At 43.6% G+C, this 21,162-nt stretch overlaps 1 protein-coding gene and 1 pseudogene across 1 annotated transcript; both read left to right on the top strand.

Moving 5' to 3' along the window:
* The window catches only part of LOC101394591 (ret finger protein-like 4A pseudogene), a 102,217-nt pseudogene that overhangs the window by 79,792 nt on the left and 1,263 nt on the right, over nt 1-21,162 (top strand).
* LOC101397447 (vomeronasal type-1 receptor 1-like) lies at nt 11,361-12,269 on the top strand. The gene has a single exon (XM_004439100.3). It carries the CDS (start codon nt 11,361-11,363, stop codon nt 12,267-12,269), a length of 909 nt encoding a protein of 302 aa, XP_004439157.2.

Raw genomic sequence — 21,162 nt, 5'->3', positions numbered from 1 at the left:
GTTAAAATCTCCCTGATATAAAGAATCAAATTAAAGACAATATAGTTGGATGAGAGGATCAGCCTTGTGATATCATTCAGGCTACAACCCAAGTAGCTGATAAAGCTAAAGCAACTATCTTTGTCTTAAGGCAACCCTATTGACTTCATTTAGCATGTTTAATTAACATTGCCAGGTTTACTTGCCCTCTGCTTTACAATATCAGACAGGGGAACCATTCCCCAGTGAGACAATGGTGTCCCTCCCCACAATACAATCTCTAATACAATCAGGCAGAAAAGATTCAGTCACTTCACATAAAGACCATTTAGTATACCAATTCTCCAATGGAATTTTATCTTAATTTCATCAACTCTTATACCTCTAATCAGAGCTTCCATTAGGACCCAATCAACAAGTCTCAGTCTTATATAATATTGGGTAGAAGAAGTGTTCCTAGCCAGATATAACATTTATTTCCAAAAAAAGACTCAGGCAAAGTCGACATAACCTCTTTATATAATATTAGTCTAACATTTGAACCTTTATAATCTTATCATCCCTTATACTTTTAACTTTTCTCAGTCTAATTTTAGCGTGAGTCAGTGTCACACTAACGGTTTTTGGTACCACAGCTTGTGGGATTCCTGCATCAAGGGGCGTTGGAAACTTCTCTTCTCCATCTCCTGGTTATTTTACCCATTTCTGTGCAAAAGGCTTTGAACCCTCAGCAGGAGGTCGAGCCAATGGACCCTAGCCCTTTTGAAAAACTTTAACTTGATTAACCGGCCTAAGTGTTGCCCCAAATGCTTGTGGGTCAGATTTCTCATTGTGATCTCTGCCTTCTAGCTTCTTAAATTTTAACATGTTAAATAGAGTGGATGTTATTGGGGCTCTTTAATTTGGGGGGGCTAGGAGGATATCCCTTTGGCCTGCTCAACCTTAGGTAGTGCCATATTAAAACCTTTGTGTTAACCTCATTAATTACCATTTAATTCATCCTATTTTTTAATAACCATCTAAAGATTCCCACCCTGCTGGGATAGTCCCCTGACTCTTCCCTTTCTGAATCCTCTTTGTTTCCCCCCTTAAAATATTTCCTTTATTTATCTTATTTCCTGAAAACCCTTTAAAAAGATTCCACCTGTTGAGAAGAGTCCCTTGACCTCCCCTCAAGTTTTTTTTATTCTTTTGTTGATTAACTTAATGCTTTTATTAGCATCAGTAAGACCACGAGAGGAAGCTGCCCAGCCAAATTTGATTACGTTCTTTAAGCTGGTTGTTATTTCTTTGTATTTTCTTTTAATTCAGTCTTCTCTTAGGTACCAATAAAACAGCTGTTTATGATGAGAGCTCACTAAAAATATTTTCAATTTAGAAGTTTTTCCAATTTAAGGGATCCATCATCTGGCCATTGATGAGTAGGATCTTTTTTTAAAAATTATTTTCTTGGGTCATATTGGCTCATAACATTTTGTTAATTTCAGGTGTACATTATTATATTTCAGTTTCTAAATAGACAGCATCATGTTCACCACAAATAGTCTAGTTTTTATCCATCAACATATATATATGCCCCTTACACCTTAACAAAAATTAACAAGAAGAAGTATAAAAATCCCATTATCATCTCAGTAGATGCAGAGAAAGCATTTGAACAGATCCAACATCCATTTATGATAAAAACTCTCAATAAAATGTGTATAGAAGGAAAGTACCTCAACATAATAAAGACCATATATGACAAAGCCACAGCAAACATCATAATCAATGGTGAAAAGCTGAAAGCTATTCCTCTGAGACAGGAAGAAGACGAGGATGCCCACTCTCACCACTCTTATTTAACATAGCACTGGAAATTTTAGCCAGAGCAATTAAGCAAGAAAAAGTAATAAATGGGATCCAAATTTGAAAGGAAGAAATAAAATTGTCACTATTTGTGGATGACATAATTCTATTTTTAGAAAACCCTAGAATCCACCAAAAAACTATTAAAAATAATCACTGAATACAATAGAGTTGCAGGGTGAAAAATCAACAGGCAAAAATCAGTTGCATTTCTATACACCAATAACAAACCAGCAGAAAGAGAAGTCAAGAATACAATCCCATTTACAATCACAACAAAGAGAATAAAATACCTGGGAATAAATTTAACCAAGGAGATGCAAGACCTATACACTGAAAACTATAAGACATTATTGAAAGAAATTGAACAAGACATAGAGAAATGGAAAGATATTCCATGCTCATGGATTGGAAGAATAAGCATAGTTAAAATGTCCATATTACCTAGAGCAATCTACAAATTAAGTGCAGTCCCAATTCAGAATCCCAATGACATTCTTCACAGAAATAGAACAAAGAACGGTAAAATTTATATGAAACAACAAAACACCCCAAATGGCCAAAGCAATCCTGAGAAAAAAGAACAAATTTGGAGGTAACACACTCCCTGAATTCAAAATATACCACAAAGTTATATTAATCAAAACAGCATGGGTGGGCTAGCCTGGTAGCATAGTGGTTAAGTTTGGCATGCTCTACTTTGGAGGCCGAGTTTGCAGCTTCAGATCCCGGGCACAGACCTACACTGCTCACCAAGCCATGCTGTGGCAGTGACCCACATACAAAACAGAGGAAAGATTGGCAGAGATGTTAACTCAGGGCCAGTCTTCCTAGAGCAAAAAGAAGAAGATTGGCAACAGATGTTAGTTTAGGGCCAATCTCCCTCACAAACACACACAAAAAAACAGCATGGTACTGGCACAAAAGCAGACACATTGTTCAAAGAAAAAAAAGGGAGAATCTAGAAATAAAACTACACATCTATGGATAACTAATTTTCAACAAAGGAGTCAAGAACATACAAGGGAGAAAGTAAAGTGTCTTTAATAAATGGTGTTGGGAAAACTGGACAGCCATGTGCAAAAGAATAGAAGTAGACCATTATCTTACACCATACTCAAAAATTAACTCAAAATGGGTCAAAGACGTGAATGCAACCTGAAACCATAAAACACCCGGAAGAAAATATAGGCAGTATGCTCTTTGACATCAATCCTAGCAGTATGTTTTGAATACCATGTCTCCTGAGGCAAGGGAAACAAAATGAAAAAAAATAAACAAATAGGATGACATCAGACTAAAAATCTTTTGCATGGCAAAGAAAACTATCAACAAAATGAAAATACAACACATGAACTGGGAGAGAATATCTGCAAATCATATATCTGATGAGGGTTTGATTTCCAGAATATATAAAGAACTCACACAACTCAACAACAACAAAATGAACAACCCAATCAAAAAAGGAGCTGAGGATATGAACAGATATTTTTCCAAAGAAGATACACAGATGGCCAACAGGCACATGAAAAGGTATTCAATATCACTAATTATTAGTGAAATGCACGTGAAAACTACAATGAGATACCATTTCACACTCATCTAAATGGCTATAATTAATAAGATAGAAATAACAAGTGTTGGAGAGGATGCAGAGGACAGCGAACCCTCCTACATTGTTGGCAGGAATGCAAACTGGTGCAGCCACTATGGAAAACAGTATAGAGAATTTTTGAAAAATTTAAATAGAAATACCATATGATCCAGCTATTCCACTACTGGGTATTTATCCAAAGAACATGAAATCAATAATTCAAGAAGATTTATGCACCCCCATGTTCATTGCAGCATTATTCACAATAGCTAGGGTGTGAAAGCAACCCAGGTGACAATAAATGGATGAATAGACACAGATGACGTGGTATATATATACAATGGAGTACTACTGAGCCATAAAAAGACAAAATCATGCCATTTGCAAAAACATGGATGGTGTATGAGGGTGTTATGCAAAGAAAAATGTCAGACAGAGAAAGACAAATACCATATGATTTCACTCATATGTGGAAGATAAATAACATATAGATAACGACATCAGAATAGTGGTTATCAGAAGGAAAGGGAGTGGCGGAAGGGGAGGATGAGTAAGATCTTAACTGTAATTAAAACCAATAAACCTTTTAGGAATTAATCACAGATGCAAGAGACATTCTCAAAAGAGAGTGCAAAAGAGGCAGCCCTCACAAGACCCAAGAATTTCACTCCCAAAAATGTTCTAAGAAAGCAAAGGCCTTCATTGCACAAGCAATAAGGATGGTGTGGTGAAAACAGTGTCTCTGGTCTCCCGTGGGGACTTGGGATGCCTCCAGTCGCAAACCCACTAATCTGTGACCCCGAGAATACACTACTGGAATGGGACATTTCCAGCACTAACAGTCAGTGAAGGTTGAGATGATAAAGCCTCGTAACAACTGGGGCCCCTTATGACACACTCCACTGAGAGCTGACACAGTCAGACAAAGAGAGTGCATCTCAGAACCCCAGTCTATTCCACTAGACACCAACATGCATGTCAGTATGCGCATCCTCCAGATGGCAGAAACCAGAGAGGACACAAAGCCAACTTCTCAAGACATAGAATAAGACAAAAGAAGAAAACTCATCTTATATGCACATTAACAGCTTTAGCTAAGACTTGGGTCTCTTGGAACCAAAATAAGAGGGATGTGCCATGGTGTTGGGGATTGTCTGTTGTTTTACAGAGTACCTCACTGCATGGAAACTTCCTTGAGGTTGGCGGGTGACTGTGTTACCCACTCCATTCCGTGACCAAGTTATTCTATCATGGGTGTGTTCTTGAGGTGGTGAGTGTCTTAATGGTTCTTAAATATTCAAATGTTGCCCACCAACTTTGCAACCTTTCGGCTTCCAAAATATCCATTAACAACAGCTTTTGCCTAATGTGCATATTAACCCACAGCAAAGTTTACTGTGGGGCCAGCCTGGACACCAGGCTTATAGGCTTGTAGGACTGGGTTTGCATCCTGCCCTATGGTTTTTCCTCTTTTTTTTTTTGTAAGAAGATCGGCCCTGTGCTAACATCTGCCAATCCTCCTCTTTTTTTTTGCTTAGGAAGACTGGCCCTGGGCTGACATCCATGCCCATCTTCCTCCACTTTATATGGGACACCACCACAGCATGGTTTGCCAAGCAGTGCGTTGGTGGCGCGCCCAGGATCCAAACCAGTGAACCCAGACCGCCGCAGCAGACCACACACACTTAACCACTTGCACCACTGGGCAGGTCCCGGGTTTTTCCTTTTTATGACAAATTACACAAAAGACAGAGACAAAGAAAAATAGTGACCATCGCTGGGAGGGGAAAGATCACTAAAAAACAACAAGTACTCAAACCACATATCCCAGAGTCACTGAGTCCAAGAAATTAGCTTTACAAACATTTTCCCTTGCTAATATAAATTTAGAAAAGGAGAAAGTTCACTATCCTAACTTCCACTGGACCCTGTGGGCAGAGATCTGGGATACAGATGTGAGAAGAACACTTACCTCCTGCCAGCTCTTCTCAGAGGTCCAGGATCTCTCAGCTGTATTATTCCTAGAGTGACCAGCATCCGGCCACTTCACTTTTCTCTCACCCTCATCACCAACAATAGAGGAGGAAGAACTATACTTTTACCCTCTAGGTCCTTCCTGCTGGGCTAAGAACTATATTGGCATGAGACAAAATAACAGGAGAAAATCAAAGTTTAGTAAGACGTATATATGAAAGAAACCCAGAAAAAACTGGGTAACTCATCAAAATGGCTGAAGCCACCATCTTAAATAGTATCTTCAGCTACAGACAAAGGAAGATATTGGGGGTAATATTTTTGGAAGGCAAAGGGGAGGAAGGCAATTCACACAGAGATGGAAAAGTAAGTGTTTGGTAAAAAAAATGTTTGCCATGCCCTGCAAAGACAATGGGAGGACTTTGATCAAATGGGCCTTGCTAGTTTCCTCCCTGGCTATCACACCTAGTTCATATTACACTGTAGTTATCTATAGTATTAGCTCCTTCCTGGAACAGGTCTTCTATCTTAAATTCTTTTAGGCTATTAAGGGGAAGGTCAAAGTTTCTTTCTGAGTCTTTTGTTCTTAAAAAAATCAAGCCAAAGAGACACAAGTTGGGGTTGCAATTTCTGATCCTCCACAGTGTGAAAAACTGGGGAATGGTTTTGGACAATGAAAGAGCCTGAAGGAAAATGCCCAACAGTAAACACAGTGAAGGGAGCCCCTGATGCACTTTTGAGTGTACTTTCCACCTCCAACTAGGACTTTCACTCTGAACTTATTCTCCCACAGGGAACATAGAAAACTTCCTCTGCCTTCTGCTCAGCTGCTCATGGAGATCTTCTCAATAATTGCCAAGAGTTGTCCCTAATTACCAGAAGTGGCTGAGGGAGATTTGCACAGGGGGTAACATTTGGCCTCATGGGAGACGCCCAGACTCTCCAGGCAGACAGTGTCACCCATACTGCAGGTGACATGATAATGGCACCTCTGTGGGGAGAGCAGGTCCAGGAACCCTGTCTCTATAACTATGGCCCATCCTGGTGGACACTTCCCTGCACAGAGCTCTGGAGCAAAGAGCAGCCAGGTGAGTGCTTCCTTTTGTTCAGTCTCAAGGCAGAGAACAGCAGGGGAGGGGTCTCCAGCAGGAGAGGAACTCAGAGCTGTGGTTGTGCACTAACATTTGGCAGGACAGGTGCTGACCCTACCTTGTCCAGAGCTGCCACTCATGCCCTGGCTGGGGAGGTAGAAGATGGGAATGTGTTGGGATGTGTTTCCAAGTGGGACCAGAGTCATGAGGTTCACTGCAAATCCCTGTGCCCTGGAGTCCCTGACAAGGAGAGAAAGAGGGACAATTCCACTTGGACTCTGAGCCAAGCCTTGTAAGTCCAGAGCCACTGAGCTCCTCAACCACGTACACAGGAGTCTACCCATTTTCTCAGACCTAACAGATTGGGGTTGGGTGTGAATATAGGAGGACAAATTGGTGTAGAGTTTGGGCTGTGATTTTAAAATCCTGAAACCAGACATGTGATCCAATGACAGACACACACACACGTACAAACAGAAATACACAGAGAAATAGTCTCTCCTCTAAGGACACACATTTTTCCTTTTCAAATCCCACTTCAGGAGGTTGCAGTCCTCTTAGTAATTTCTGTGTTGCTCTTCTGTGTATTATTTGTGTTGTGAGTGTCTGGATGGCTCAGATTTTTATCTCCATAATTGAATGGGAAAATGCCCCTCCGTCCTTCCTTAACCTGAGGCAGCAGGGGGGTAGAAAAAATAATTTGTAGTGATATGAATTCCAGTCAATTTTCAAGTCTGCCAAAATGGTGTAAATGTTGGAAATCAAGCAATGTACAATTTTTTTAATTGGAATTAGGAATAAGAACAGTACTCTTTGTAGTAATTCAAGAGTGCATTTTATGTTCATAAATATAGTGGAATGTACTATGGGCCATGCTGTGGTCTGAATGTTAGTTTCTCCCCAAATGGTGCAGGTTGAAATTGTAACCCCCAAAGATGATAGTATTAAAAGGTGGACCTTTGGAGGGCCTGAGGTCATGATATAAAGCTCTCATAAATGGAATTAGTGTGTATAAAAGAGGCTTCAGAGAGATCCCTAGCCCCTTTCCAGCATGTTAGCACACAGCAAGAAGGCAACAGCTATGAACCAGGAAGGCAGCCCTCCCCAGAAGGCAACTATCCTGCAGCCTTGGTGAGCAATGAACTTCTGTTGTTTAAGACACTCACTCAGTCGGTGATACTTTGTTACAGCAGTCAGGACAGGCTAAGTAAGACAGGTCAACATTACAAAAGACTGCAAAAGTGGTAGTGATGGCTGAGACCAAGATGCATCAGAGGCAATTTCTGAGAAAGGCTTAGTGATTCTACACTGGACGCAAAGTCCTTCCACCTTCTCCAACTCTCACTGTACCCTCCATCCAGAGCCTATTCCTACTCATTTGTCCGTTGTCCTCAATGCACCATGAGCTCTGTTAGGTGGGCTTTCTCCTTCTCTCCTAGGGGGTCTACAAACTACCTCTGATTTCTGTGCTTATCTGTGATGAGTGGCACACTCCTCTGCATCAGAATTAACTCTCACTGCTTCCACTGTATTATACGCATTCTCAGTCACAGCAGTCACAAAACCCCCAGAAGGTTTGAGGAAGTTGGTGGAGCAAAAATCACTCAGGCACGAGGCAGACACAACAGCCTCTCAGTTTTATTTAATGAAAGCAGAGCTGAGTCATCAGAAGAGTGGTTGGAAAATAGGGCTTCCTGGTCTCTGTTTTTTTCAAGAATGGTTTGCACCAGCTTGTCCAAGTACATGGAGAGTGAGCTGCCCTTGCTTGTCCCTCCATGCCTGTGGGTGAAGAGAGGTTCCCGAGGGGAGACAGGCACTGAGATGTGTGTCCTGTGACTGCACAGGGTACCTTCTGGGCTTTTGTTTCTGACTCTGCCTGTGGAGGTGCCCCAGGTGTGACTATATGGGGCAGGGGGTCATGGTCTGTGTGGGGACGGGTGTGCCCTTCTGCATTCTGACTAGTGATTGTTGGTATAAAGGCGGCACCTCACTTGTGGGGCTGATCTCTGTGTGCCCCACAGAACATACAACCAGCAGGTCTGATCACATCACCCACCTCAGTAAGCCCTCAGTCCCATTTAATGGAGGCCATGGGCTGTGTTTGTCGGAGGAGTGGTGCAAGGGGATGAGGGGAACTGCACGCACTTGGAGCCACTGAAGGTGTGATTTAGGGACCACTGGTGGGGGCTCCAGGGAGATCATATGAGGATCTATGGGGCATGAGAGTCATGTCGGCTCTTTTGCCGATAAACAAGGTTCTGTAGGACTCACTGGGGCTGGACAAAAACTTACACAGGAGAACCATGGACTTGTATGGATAATTGTAACTCAAAGGAGAGATTGGAATAATTACAATTTCTGATTAGAGTCTTGTATAGAACAGATTTATCAACAGAACTGCAGGGAGGGATTGCTGTGTGGAATGGATCAAGGATAGGGTGGGATATATATACAAGCATACATAAACATATATATATATATACACACACAAATACTTTGTTTTTATTACTATCTTGAACAAACTTACCTCTAAGATTAAAAATAAGAATATTAATCTACCGTTACTTATTCCTTCTCTGAAGCTCTTCCTTTCTTTAGGTCTTAGTTTCTGATCTACTTCATTTTCTTCTCTCTAAAGAATTTTTCACATTTTTTGCAAAGCAGGTCCACTGGCAACAGATTCGATTTTTGGGGGTCTGAGAAATTCTTTATTTCACCTTCATTTCTGAAGGCTAATTTCACAGTGTAGAAAATTCTAGATTGGTGGGTTCTTTTTTCTCAACTCTTTGCTTCACTCTGCTCTCATCTTGCCTGTTTGGTTTCTGAGAAGAAGTTGGAAGTGATTCTTCACTTTGTCCATACGTAAAGTTGAGTTTTTTCCTCTGACTTCTTTCAGCGTTTTTTCTTTATATTTGATTATATGTAGCTTCAAAATGACAGGCCTAAGTATAGTTTTTTTTCTTTTTTTAATTTATCCTGCTTGGTGTTCTCTGGGTTCCTGGATCTGTAGTTTGGTGTCTGACATAATTTGGGGACATTCTCAGTCATTATCGTTTCATGTATTTCTTCCGTGCTTGTGTCTCTCCCTTCTCCTTCTGCTGTTCCCATTACACGTGTTACACATTTTGTAGATAGCCCACTGTCCTTGTCTACGCTGTTCTGTTTTGTCAGGTTTTTTCTATTTGTTCTTCAGTTTTTTGATGTTTCTATTGTTGGATCCTCAAGCTCGGAGATTCTTCCCTCAGCTGTGTCCAATCTACTATAAACCAGTCAAAGGCATTCTTCACTTCTGTTACACTGTTTTTGATCTTTAGCATTTCCTTTTAGTTCTTTCTTAGGATTTCCATCTCTCTGTTTGCATTGCCCAACTGTGTGTGCATGCTGTCTACTTTATCGGTTAAATCCCTGAGCTTATTAATCAGAGCTGTTTGAAATTCCCTCTCTGATAAGTCCAACATCCCTGCCATGTCTGGTTCTGATGCATGCTCTGTCTCTTCAAATTGTGTTATTTTCCTTTTAGTATGTTTTCCAATTTTTTCCTTATAGCCAGACGTGATGTACTTGGTAAAAGCAACTGCTGTAAATAGACCTTTAGTAATGTTTTGGTGAGTTGTGGGGAAAGGGGAGGTGTTCTATGGACCTAGAAGTAGGGTTTTATCTGTTAGTGAGCCTGTGCCTCTGGACTTCGAACTTGGCAAGTGTTTCTCAGGTTTTTCGCCCCCCTTAGGTGGGACAGGATGAGTAGAGTGGGCTGGAGTTGGGTACATCCCTTCCCCAGGTCAGTTGGGCTCTGACAATACCCCAGCAGGGTAGGCTCCAGTTAACCCCTTTCTCCTGAAGGCAGACCTTGTTCAGAAGAACACAGGGCTCTGGTGTGTTTCAGAATGGTTTCTTGTCCCCTCCCCCTGCCACAAGCACAAGGGGATTTTCCTCTGACATTTACTGAGAGAATGTGGTCAAGCTGCTGGGGGTAAAATTCATAAATGTGTGGGGATCCCCCTATAACTTGGTCTGTCTGGAGTTTATCGCTCTCAGACTTGTCCACAACGACCCCTATCAATCCATCAAATATAGGGCAGGTTTTTTCCACCTCAGGCCTCATTCCCATGTGCTTTCTGTTATCAGTCTCTGCTCCAGTGAGCCTGGATTCCCTGTATTCACCTGTCCCTCTCTCCAATCTTGGAGGCAACGATGGCCCCTGTGTCCTGACTCTCTTAGGGATCCAAGAATTTTCAGCCTATTAAGTTTTTTCTTGTTGTTAGGACAGAGTGGTGACGTCGAAACTCCTTAACTGAAAAGCTGGAAACTGGACGTCCACAAATGATTTTTTAACTCCTTAACTCGGATGAATTATGAGTCCTCAAACGTGGACAACTGATTCTCTTGAAACAGTATTAAAATTAGTTATATAATCTTATAATCTCAACAATATTTTTGCATTTTCCATTTCATTTTCTTAAGTTAATACATTCTTATAATAAGCAGGAGAACCGTGAATTTTAAGGGAGGTAGAGTACTTTCTTTGTCTCTTGTAACTTACTCATATACTCAGCACATATTATTCACCACCTATTCTTTGTCAACTGTATTGTTGAACAAGAGAAACACGCTTCCTAAGTTCATGGACCTTACATTCTGGTGGAGAATCAGATATAAAAGTAAACAGAAGTAAATATAAAATAATGATGTTGAAAAGTATACCTGGTGTCTGGTCTGTGTTCTTGAGTTTGAGCCCCTCGCATGGAGTATGACAGCATCTCCTTTCTCAGCAGAAAGAGCGGGAAGCCTTTTCCAACATTCGCTATGTGGGAAGACTGCTGATGTCATCACTGGCATGAGCACCTTTTGCTCCAGGCGACTCTGAAGCCATCTCCATGTCTTATCAGAAAGATGTCCTAAGAACCACAGGGAAGCTGGCTGTGAAAACCAGCTTTCTCTTACAGATTGGGGTTGGGACTCTGGCCAATATCATTCTCTTCTTCTATAATGTCTCTCCAATCTTGCTTGGCCACAGGCAGAGGCCCACACACGTGATTCTCGCCCACATGGCTTTGGCCAATCTCTTGGCTCTTCTCTCCAGTGCAATTCCCCACACGACAGCTGCTTTTGTTTTGAGGAGCCCCCTGTCCTCTCTCGGGTGTAAATTTTCGTATTATATATACAGAGTGGCTCGAAACACCACCATGTGTTCCACCTGTGTCCTCAGCACCTATCAATTCTTCACTCTCATTCCCGGGAGAGTGGAGTGGACGATGCTCAGAGGAAGAACACCTAAGGTCATTGGTCCATTCTGTTGTACCTGCTGGATGATCAGTTTCTTAACGAATGTCTTTATTCCTGTGAAAGTCGCTGGTCCACAGGACATGGAAAATGATACTGACGTCCAAGGGAAGTGGTTCTGTCCATCCTCAAATTTCACTTCACGCATGGTTATCTTGTTGTCCATCTCTGATGTCATGTTTATTTTCCTCGTGGTCTGGTCGGGTGGTTCCATGGTGCTTCTCCTGCACAGACACCACCAGAGAGTGCAGCATGTTCACACCCCCAATGGCTACCACAAATGCCCACCAGAGACCAGAGCCGCCCACACCATCCTCATGTTGGTGGTCACTTTTGTCATCCCTTACACGCTGAATTCCATTCTTGCTTTTTATATCACTGCCTTTTTAGATGCTCGTCCATGGTTGATGCACATCTCTCATATTTTGGCTTTATGTTTCCCCACTTTTAGCCCCTTACTGCTGATCCTTAGGGATCCTAGAGCTCCTAGTTTCTGCGCCTGAATTGTTGAAAACACAATTGAAAAGGTAAATAAATAGAAGTCAGTTTCTGTACCATCTATGATTATTGTATTTTGTAATCATTTACGAGTTACCCATTTTCATAAACTTTTTAACATATACATAATAGCACTTATTATTTTTAACCATTGGTAAGTGCACAATCCAGTGGCATTAAACACATTCACAAGTTGTGCAACCATCTCTACTATCTATACCTAACACTTTTTTGTCATCCCCAACAAAAACACAGTGCCCAGTAAAAGAATAACACCACTTCCTCTCTCCTACCAGCCAAGACATCCTCTGTTCTACTTTCGGTCTCTATGAATTTACCTGTTCTTGATACTTCACATAAGTGGAATCACATAGTATTTGTCCTTCTGTATCTCCCTTATCTCACTAAGCATAATATTTTCAACGTCATTTCATATTGTAGCATATATCAAAATTTCATTCATTTTTATGGCTGAAGGCTATTCCATTCTACGTGTATACAGCATTGGGTTTATTCGTTCTTCTGCTGACGGATACTTGGGTTGTTTCCACCTTTTGGCTATTGTGAACAATGCTTCTATGAACATGGATGTACAAATATCTGTCACGTCCCTGCTTTCAATTGTTTTGGATATTTACCTAGGAGTGAATTGCTGTTCCATATGTTAGTTCTATGTTTATCCTTTTGAGAGATCACCAAACTGTTTCCACAGCTGCCGCATCATTTTACATTCCCACCAGCAATGCACAAGGGTTTCAGTTTCTCCACATCATCACCAACACTTGTTCTTTTCCGTTTTGGGGATTGCTGTATATCCACCATAGCAAGTGTGAAGTGAGATCCCATTGTGGTGTGATTTGCATTTCCCCCGATGACCTATGATGTTGAGCAGCTTTTCATAGACTTATTGGCAGTTTGTATATCTTTAGGAAAATGCCTATTCAAGTCCTTTGCCCATTTTTGTATTGGGTTGTCTTTTGTTGTTACTTTGAGGAGTACTTTATATATTACAAGTATTGATCCTTTATCAGTATTAGATTCACAAAGATTTTCTCCCATTCTGGAGTTTGTCAGAATGTTGCTGTCAGCCCAGGGCAGTTCTTTAGAGACTGGAGAGTCTGTCACTGCAGGTGGGGCTGAGGGCACCACCCAGGTAGAGGGGATCTGAGTAGAGATACAGCCACATCCACCACGGGGCCATTTTTAACATTTCTGTTTTGTTCACACTCTCAAATGATCACTATTTTCCTTACAATGCTTGGAGTTAGTGATGCTTAATTAGGTTTGGTGTGCAGTTAGAGGGAGGAAATTGGAAGTGGTCAGTTGGAACATTCCTCAAGGAAACACAGAAGCGATTCTGCAGGAGTCATACCATGAGCTCTGCCCCTAGTGTTCATTCCCCTTTGAACACTTTGGGTTAATTGCTGCAGGGTTTTCCCCCAGAAATGCATCATAGTCTATCTTGTAACAATAACACCCCACTGTTCCTAGCCAAGGTATATTATCACTTAAAATTATCCAGGGAGGGGACTATGACAAGGTTTAGACAAAACTAGATCTGCTCAAAGTAAATGATGGTTGAAAGTCGATAAGTTTGTTCCCAAAGTGTATGGGTGGGGTGATGATCTTATTGTCTATAATTTTGTGTGCTTGAAAATGTTCATTAAAGTTGTATTTTAAGGAGAAAACATTAAATAGTGTTTTTTGAAATTGTTAATATGTAAACTGAATTAAAATAATGTAGATGATGCATAAAGTTAAAGAATTAGCCCTATGGGGCTGGCCCGTGGTCTAGTGGCGTAGTTGACAAAAAACAAACAAATAAAAAAAAAGAATTAGCCCTAAAAATAGATTAAAAATATGAAAGACATACTCAATGGAAAACAAAAGACAGCAAAAAAATTTTCTCATTAAAACCCTTGGAAACCCATGGGGAGTGTGTGGTTGTCCCAAAGGTTGGGGGAACTACGGGCTCACAGACAGGGTGGGTGATGGGCACCACAAGTCCCATAGAGTGCAAACTTTTTCTTAAAGAGTCAGATAGTCAATACTCTAGGCTCACAGGCCATAAGGTCTCTGTCACACCTACTTAATCCTGTCTTTGTACATGGAAGCTGCCATAGACAATATGAAAATGAGAGCGGCTGAGTTCCAGTAAAACTTTATTTACAAGAAAAGTGGTGGCCCACAGGCCTTAGTTTGCTGACCCCTTAGTTGGGGCATCATGTGATGTGTGGGTGGGTTTCCCTTCCCACATGTAAAGGGCATGTTCTACAAAGTGGCAGGAAGGAGGTGGTGGGTCCCACATGACAAGAAGGACAACACTAGGGGACCAAGGTATAGGGATCTACAAAGAGAGAGCAGACTGTCTGAAGGAGAGAAATCATTTCTGTTCTAAGGGAAACGTGAGGCAGAGAAGAAGCTGGCTGAGGGGGGGGGTGTGTCTGAGGTGGAGTTTCTGTGTGAGAAAAATGGAGAGACAGGGTGAGACTGAAAACCCATGAGTGTGTGCAACTAGGGGCAGTCACTACAAGTGTGCACACTCACATGAGAAGGCGCATGTGTGTGCAGCTACATGTGAGAGAACACTCTAGAACACGTACGTGAGAGGGAAGGTCTGTATGAGAGCGTGATGGCACGTGTGAGAGTGTGGATGGGGTGAGCGAGCTCACGTGTGTCAGTGTGTCCTGTGGGAGTAAAGCACTCTGGAGGCCTGTCCAGTGCTGGTGGCTGAGATTTCCTGAGCAACAGCCAAGGCCACTCAACCGGGGAGACGGGCACCAGGCCTTCATCTCTGGCGCCACCTACTGGTCCCAGACCCACAGGCTCCCTCCCTGACCAGCTCCCAGACCCTAAATCCAGGCAGAACCCAGGGGCCCTCCTGCCATGGCCTCCAACAGAAAACCTTGGTAGAAGCTTGTCCACTTCAACCCCCAGGAACAGATGCCCCGGTCAGAATGGCGCCCATAGGACTCTCCCCAGCACCCACAAAGGGTCCAAGCAGCTCAGCCCAGAGCCCGACATCTGACTCCCAGGGCCCTGGAGACACACTAGTCCTTGAAAGAAAAGGTTGAAGCGGGGCCAGCCCGGTTGCCTAGCAGTTGAGTTTGTGCGCGCTTCACTTCGGTGGTCCAGGCTTCACAGGTTCGGGTCCCGGGCGTGGACCAACGCACCACTTATCAAGCCGTGCTGTGGCAGCGTCTCATATAAAGTAGAGAAAGATGGGCACGGATATTAGCCCAGGGCCAATCTTCCTCAGCAAAAGGAGAAGGATTGGAATCGGATGTTAGCTCAGGGCTAATCTTCCTCACCAAAAAAAATAAAATAAAATAAAAGATTGAAGCATATACAGCAGAGTGAACCAATGAGGCAGGAATGCATGACTGCATTCATTCAACATTCAGTGATTGATGGGTCACTGCAAACCCAGGTGCTCAGGCTTAATGGGGAGGGACCCTTAAATGGCAGCTCCAGTTGAGAAGTGGTGACCAGAATATTCTGGAAATAACAATATATAAGGAGACTCAGGATTTCTGGAGCTACTGTGTATTTCATACTGTTGGATTGAAAAGGAAGAAGCCTAAGATAGAGTGCTGAGATTAAGCCTCTAGTTTAATTTATGTGGGTGCTGGTCTGAGTTTTGTTTTTTATTGTCTTCTCCATTTTGGAAAAATAAGGAAATTGAGAAGAGAATTAGTCTCTAACCCTTAACTCTTCACTAGAGGAAACCAAAGTAGGACATTTTATGTTATCATCCTCCTCTGCTTCTGTTGACAGAAGTGGAAGGAAGGCTCTGAGGCAAGAAATAATAAAACACGTACTTAATTCAGTGAACTGAAGGTCTGACTTACAGTCTGGAAGGGGGAGGGTGCCCTATCTGCAGTACCCAGGAGCCCACTTCCCTGAAACTCCACCCAGAACCATCCTAGGGCTGGGCCCTGTACCCAGGATGCCCCAGCATCAGGAGCAGGGCTGCCTAGCCACAGGGATGGACACTGGCAAAGCCCCACTTTCACGCTGGCAGTCTCTCACTCCCACAGGCCAATCAGGGCACCAGGAAGGAGGCCACCAAGAGGCCACCACCCCTCCCCTATGCTGTTGAACTCTTCTGGTATCTTGAATCCTGAACTGACCCCATGTGGTTCCAGCGTCCCTGGGACCCTGTCCTCCTCTGGGCAGAGTGGGCGACCACTCTTGGTCTGTCCAGCCCCTCAGGTCTCCATCACCCTGGTCTGCAGGGGGGACCCACTGTGACTCATCCAATCCCCACATCAGCAGGGACAGGAAGTCTGACCATCACCGTCACCCATGCACATTCACTCTTGCTCTACGATCCGTCTGGGGGCCACCATCCCCATGGCCAGCCCCCTCAGGTGAGCCACCTCCCCCAGAGACGTGGTCAGCCCTGATCACTGTGGGAGGGGGCTCCTGGAGCAGGCCTCGGTGCAGCCTCTGGGCCCCTGTGACTTGGGGGTCTACACCTGCCTGCCCCTCGCCTCCTGCCCACAGCAGTTCCTGGGCAAGAACAAAGCCTGGCTGACCCAGGGTGCCCAGGGCCCAGCACAGCCTTCCCTGCAGGGCCTGGGATTCCGAGGTGTAAAATGAGTCTCTGAGGGAATGAATCCTGCAGTCAGGGCCTGACTCCGCGCACGTGGGAAGGAGGCCCCGCACAGAGGGGTCCTCATCACCAAAAACCCTGGACTGCAGGGCCTGGAGCAAGCTGAAGTCCAGCTGTTCATGGGGATAACAGCAGCACCCACCTTGCTGGGGGGTCTGTGGCTACACTGGGGTCCAGCACAGAGAAAGAACACAGATGACAAACAGGTGGCCCCTGGTGGTCCCCTCAGCTCCACCAGCAGAGGCTGACTGAGATTTCCAAGGATGCTGGGTGGACCAGCGGCACCTGCAGGGGATGTGGGGGGACGAGGGCCCCACAGTGGGCACAGTGAGGACAGTGGTGCTGCGTGTGCTGAATACACACCACCTCTCAACAGCCACTCTTATCACCATCCTCATGGGTGTCTCACTGAACCCTGGACTCCCCGGCCTCAACGTGGTGTCCACTGCCCACAAACATCTGTCTGAAGCCCCCGAACCCAAGGACCTCATCAGCTCTCCAGTGGGCCCCCTGAATCCTGAGTGTCTGGGCTGGCTCCTAACCCTCCTAAGGGGTGAGTGTCTGGCCCTGAGTGGGCTGCAGCTGGGACAGGCTCTCCTCCTGCCCCCAACACAGCCCACCCCTGTGGAGCTCTCTGTGATGTGAGAAAAACCTCACTAATGCCAAATTAAATCAAAACCTGATTGGATTAAAGAGGAGAGGTGGGATGTGAGTGAGGTGGGAGGAGGGACTCTGTCTAATAAAAGCCCCTGTAGGTGGATCTCACTCCACATCTGAGCTGTCAGGACAAGCAGCTGGAGATCGGAAGAGGACCTAGTGGAGGACAGGTGAGCTCAGTCTTATGGGATTTCATTTTTACTTCTCAAAGTTCTACAAAATGCAGAGATAAGAAAGCAAGGTCTCACACTGGAGTAACTCATTAATTCAGCAAGTGCTGTCTGAGGCCAACTGAATGCCAGCACAGTGTGTGCACCTAGGAACACAGGGACCTCCAATGGGGGCTGTAGGCAGAACTTAGATGTTCAATACCCAGGTTAGAGAAATAATGTAGTCTTCCTCATCCTGAGTCAAGTCAGAGCTTGGCAGACTCTGTGAGATGGTGAGTGGAGTTTCAGCTACTGACTTAATCCACCACTCAAATTCTGCTGTGGGTTTTTGCCACATGCCGGTTGGACAGCTGAGGGAGGTGGAGGGTTTCTGGGTCTAGATCAGTGCTGTCCAGTAGAAGGTGACCCACATATGTCATTATAAATTTATTTTCTAGTAGCCACACAAAGTAAAATCAAACAAATCTAATTTTACAGGAAAAATGTGATCATTTCAACATGTAATCAGTTTTTGAAAGTTCTCAATGAAACAGTTTATTCTCTTTTTCTCATGATGCCTTCAAATTTGAGTGTGCATCTTATACTCACAGCACATTTCTCTGTGGATAAGCCCACCTCTGGTGCTCAATAGCCACTTGTGGCTGGTGGCCACCATAGTAGACAGCTCAAGTATGACGTAGACCCTTTCACCACCTAACATAAAGCCCAAAAATGAGTGGTGTCCTTCATTCCAACCAGCATTTTAAATATCAGGAGTTCAGGGCCATGAGTCAGTTATGTTTGTACTTATGTTGTGTTTTTATTACCTAGTAGCAGTGATTGCAAATCACTATTTATGTAAAGATGAAAGTGTCCCAAAGACTAATATCCACCCAACCAATGGAAATCCCAATATCACACACATTGTTCTCCAGACAGTGGCCATGGCTGAACACTTTAAAGAAGGAAGCAATTGGATTGGTGGTTACCAGAGGGGAAGGGGGAGGAAGGAGGGCGAAAGGGATAATTCGGTACATGTGTGTGGTGATGGGTTGTAATTAGTATTCTGGTGGTGAACATGATGTAATCTATGCAGAAATAGAAGTATAATGATGTACACCTGAAATTTTTACAATGTTATAAACCAATGTTACTGCAATAAACAAAAAATTAAAAAAAAAAAAGAAGCAAGCAGATGTGGTGGCTGTATGATTTATCTTGAAAAACCCATGTACCTGAAATGTGGGTATGGCTGCCACCTCCAGTGTGTCAATTCACTGTAGAAGGAGCCCCTCGGGGAGGATTTATATCCCCCTTCTTTTTTTTTTTTTTTTATAATTTTATTTATTTATTTTCCCCCCAAAGCCCCAGTAGATAGTTGTATGTCACAGCTGCACATCCTTCTAGTTGCTGTATGTGGGACGCAGCCTCAGCATGGCCAGAGAAGCGGTGCGTCGGTGCGCGCCCGGGATCTGAACCTGGGCCGCCAGCAGCGGAGCGCGCGCACTTAACCGCTAAGCCACGGTGCGGGCCCTATATCCCCCTTCTGCTTCCTTGTCTCTCAGAAGAGGGACATCAGGCCTGGTAGCCAGCTGTGGGTGCTGGTTTCAAAGATCAAGGAGTTATCTCCAGGGCTAGGGGGAGGGAGAAATTAGGAGTTATTGTTTAATGGGTACAGAGTTTCAGTTTGGGATTATGAGAAAGTTCTGGAGATGGATAATGGTGATGGTTACAAAATAATGTAAATTCACTTAATGCCACTGAATTGTACACTTAAAAATAGTTAAAATGTAAATTTTATATCATATGTACTTTACTACAATAAAAAAAACTTATTGGGAAAAAAAAAAAAAAGATCAAGGAGTTAGAGCCCCAAATGAGAGCTGTTCTCCAGAGGAACCCAAGGATGAGGAAGTTCCAAGGTAAGGTATCTGTACAACCTGCGCCAACCCATAAAGGGCCCTGGAAAAAGCAACTTTTCAAAAATTCTCCATTAAATAAGGGTGTTAGCTGAATTTAACACCTGAAGGTTTTTATTTTTTCAAAGCAAAAGTTATTCTCACCTATAAGTATAGATTAGAACCATCTGTAGGTTTTTAAGAAAATATAATATTTAGGTCATGCCCTAGACCTGTGCTACCGAATATTTCTAATAGCCACTGGTACCTATTGGTGACTTGAAACTTGGTTATTGAAACAAGCAGAAATCAGACTTTGGATATACTGGATTAAATAAAATGTATTATTAAAGTCAATTATAGGGCCAGCCCCGTGGCTTAGCGGTTAAGTGCGCACACTCCACCACTGGCGGCCTGGGTTCGGATCTGGGCGCGCACCAACACACTGCTTCTCCAGCCATGCTGAGGCGGCGTCCCATATACAGCAACTAGAAGGATGTGCAACTATGACATACAACTATCTACTGGGGCTTTGGGGGAAAAAAGGAGGAGGATTGGCAATAGATGTTAGCTCAGAGCCGGTCTTCCTCAGCAAAAAAAGAGGAGGATTAGCATGGATGTTAGCTCAGGGCTGATCTTCCTCACACACACACACACAAAAAAGCCAGTTATACCTGATTCTTATTATTACTATTTTAATGTGTTTGTAAGAAAATTTAAAGTACACAGGGGGCTCACATTGTGTTTCTTTGGGTAACACGGGCCTAGAACAGTGATTCTCAAACTTAAATGTATTTAAATCCCTGTGGATCTTATTCAAATGCAGATTCTGAGTCATCTCACTGGGCTGGGCTGTGAATCAGGATTTCTGACAAGAGCCCTGGTGGTGCTGAGTCTGCTAGTTCATGGGCCACACTTTGAGTAGCAAGTGAATGTTACTGCACCCACTGAATCTGACCCACTCTGATGGTGAGGCCCAGGAATCTGCAAAGTTTAAAAGCCCCCAGGTGATTCTAATCCACAGTGAGTGTGGGCAATGAATGATCCCCAGAGCTGAAGCCCCAGGCAAAGGGTCATAAAAGTGAAAGTGGTTGTGCTGTAGGTTGAGCTCCTCTGCAGACTCTGAAACGGAGCACTGCAGTCTGTGCTTCCCTCCCTGACCTGGAACTTGGAGAAATCATGCCTCATTCAGTCTCACTACTCTGAGTTAAGGTGAATTACCACAGCTCAGCTGCATGTCTAATGTGCTTAAGTCAGGATGCCAGACCACACCTCCCAGGCTCATTGTGAAAGAAAGAAATTAGTTTGTTTTCTAAGTGAGTTTACTTCTTGCTCCATGCAAACTTGAATTAGGGATGGTGAATCCTGTCCTAGACACTTGACAAGTCTTGACAATTCCTCTCTGATTGTCAGAAAGTCTGAGCATCTCCCAGAGAGCCATGTTGTAAGGGAGCCAGGTAAAGTATCGGTCTTTGGTCCAGAGGGTTGATTTCTGAGGCTCCATTGACTCCATCCACACGGTCATGTTGGGACAAGCATCTCTCTTCACCCATCCTCATAATTAGGGTTACTTGGA

Source organism: Ceratotherium simum, chromosome 33 (assembly GCF_057802395.1).
Source record: "Ceratotherium simum simum isolate JZ-2026a chromosome 33, ASM5780239v1, whole genome shotgun sequence".
Taxonomy (NCBI): Eukaryota; Metazoa; Chordata; class Mammalia; order Perissodactyla; family Rhinocerotidae; genus Ceratotherium; species Ceratotherium simum.
The sequence above is the reverse complement of the archived record's forward strand: the minus strand, read 5'-3'. Positions and strand labels throughout refer to the sequence as shown.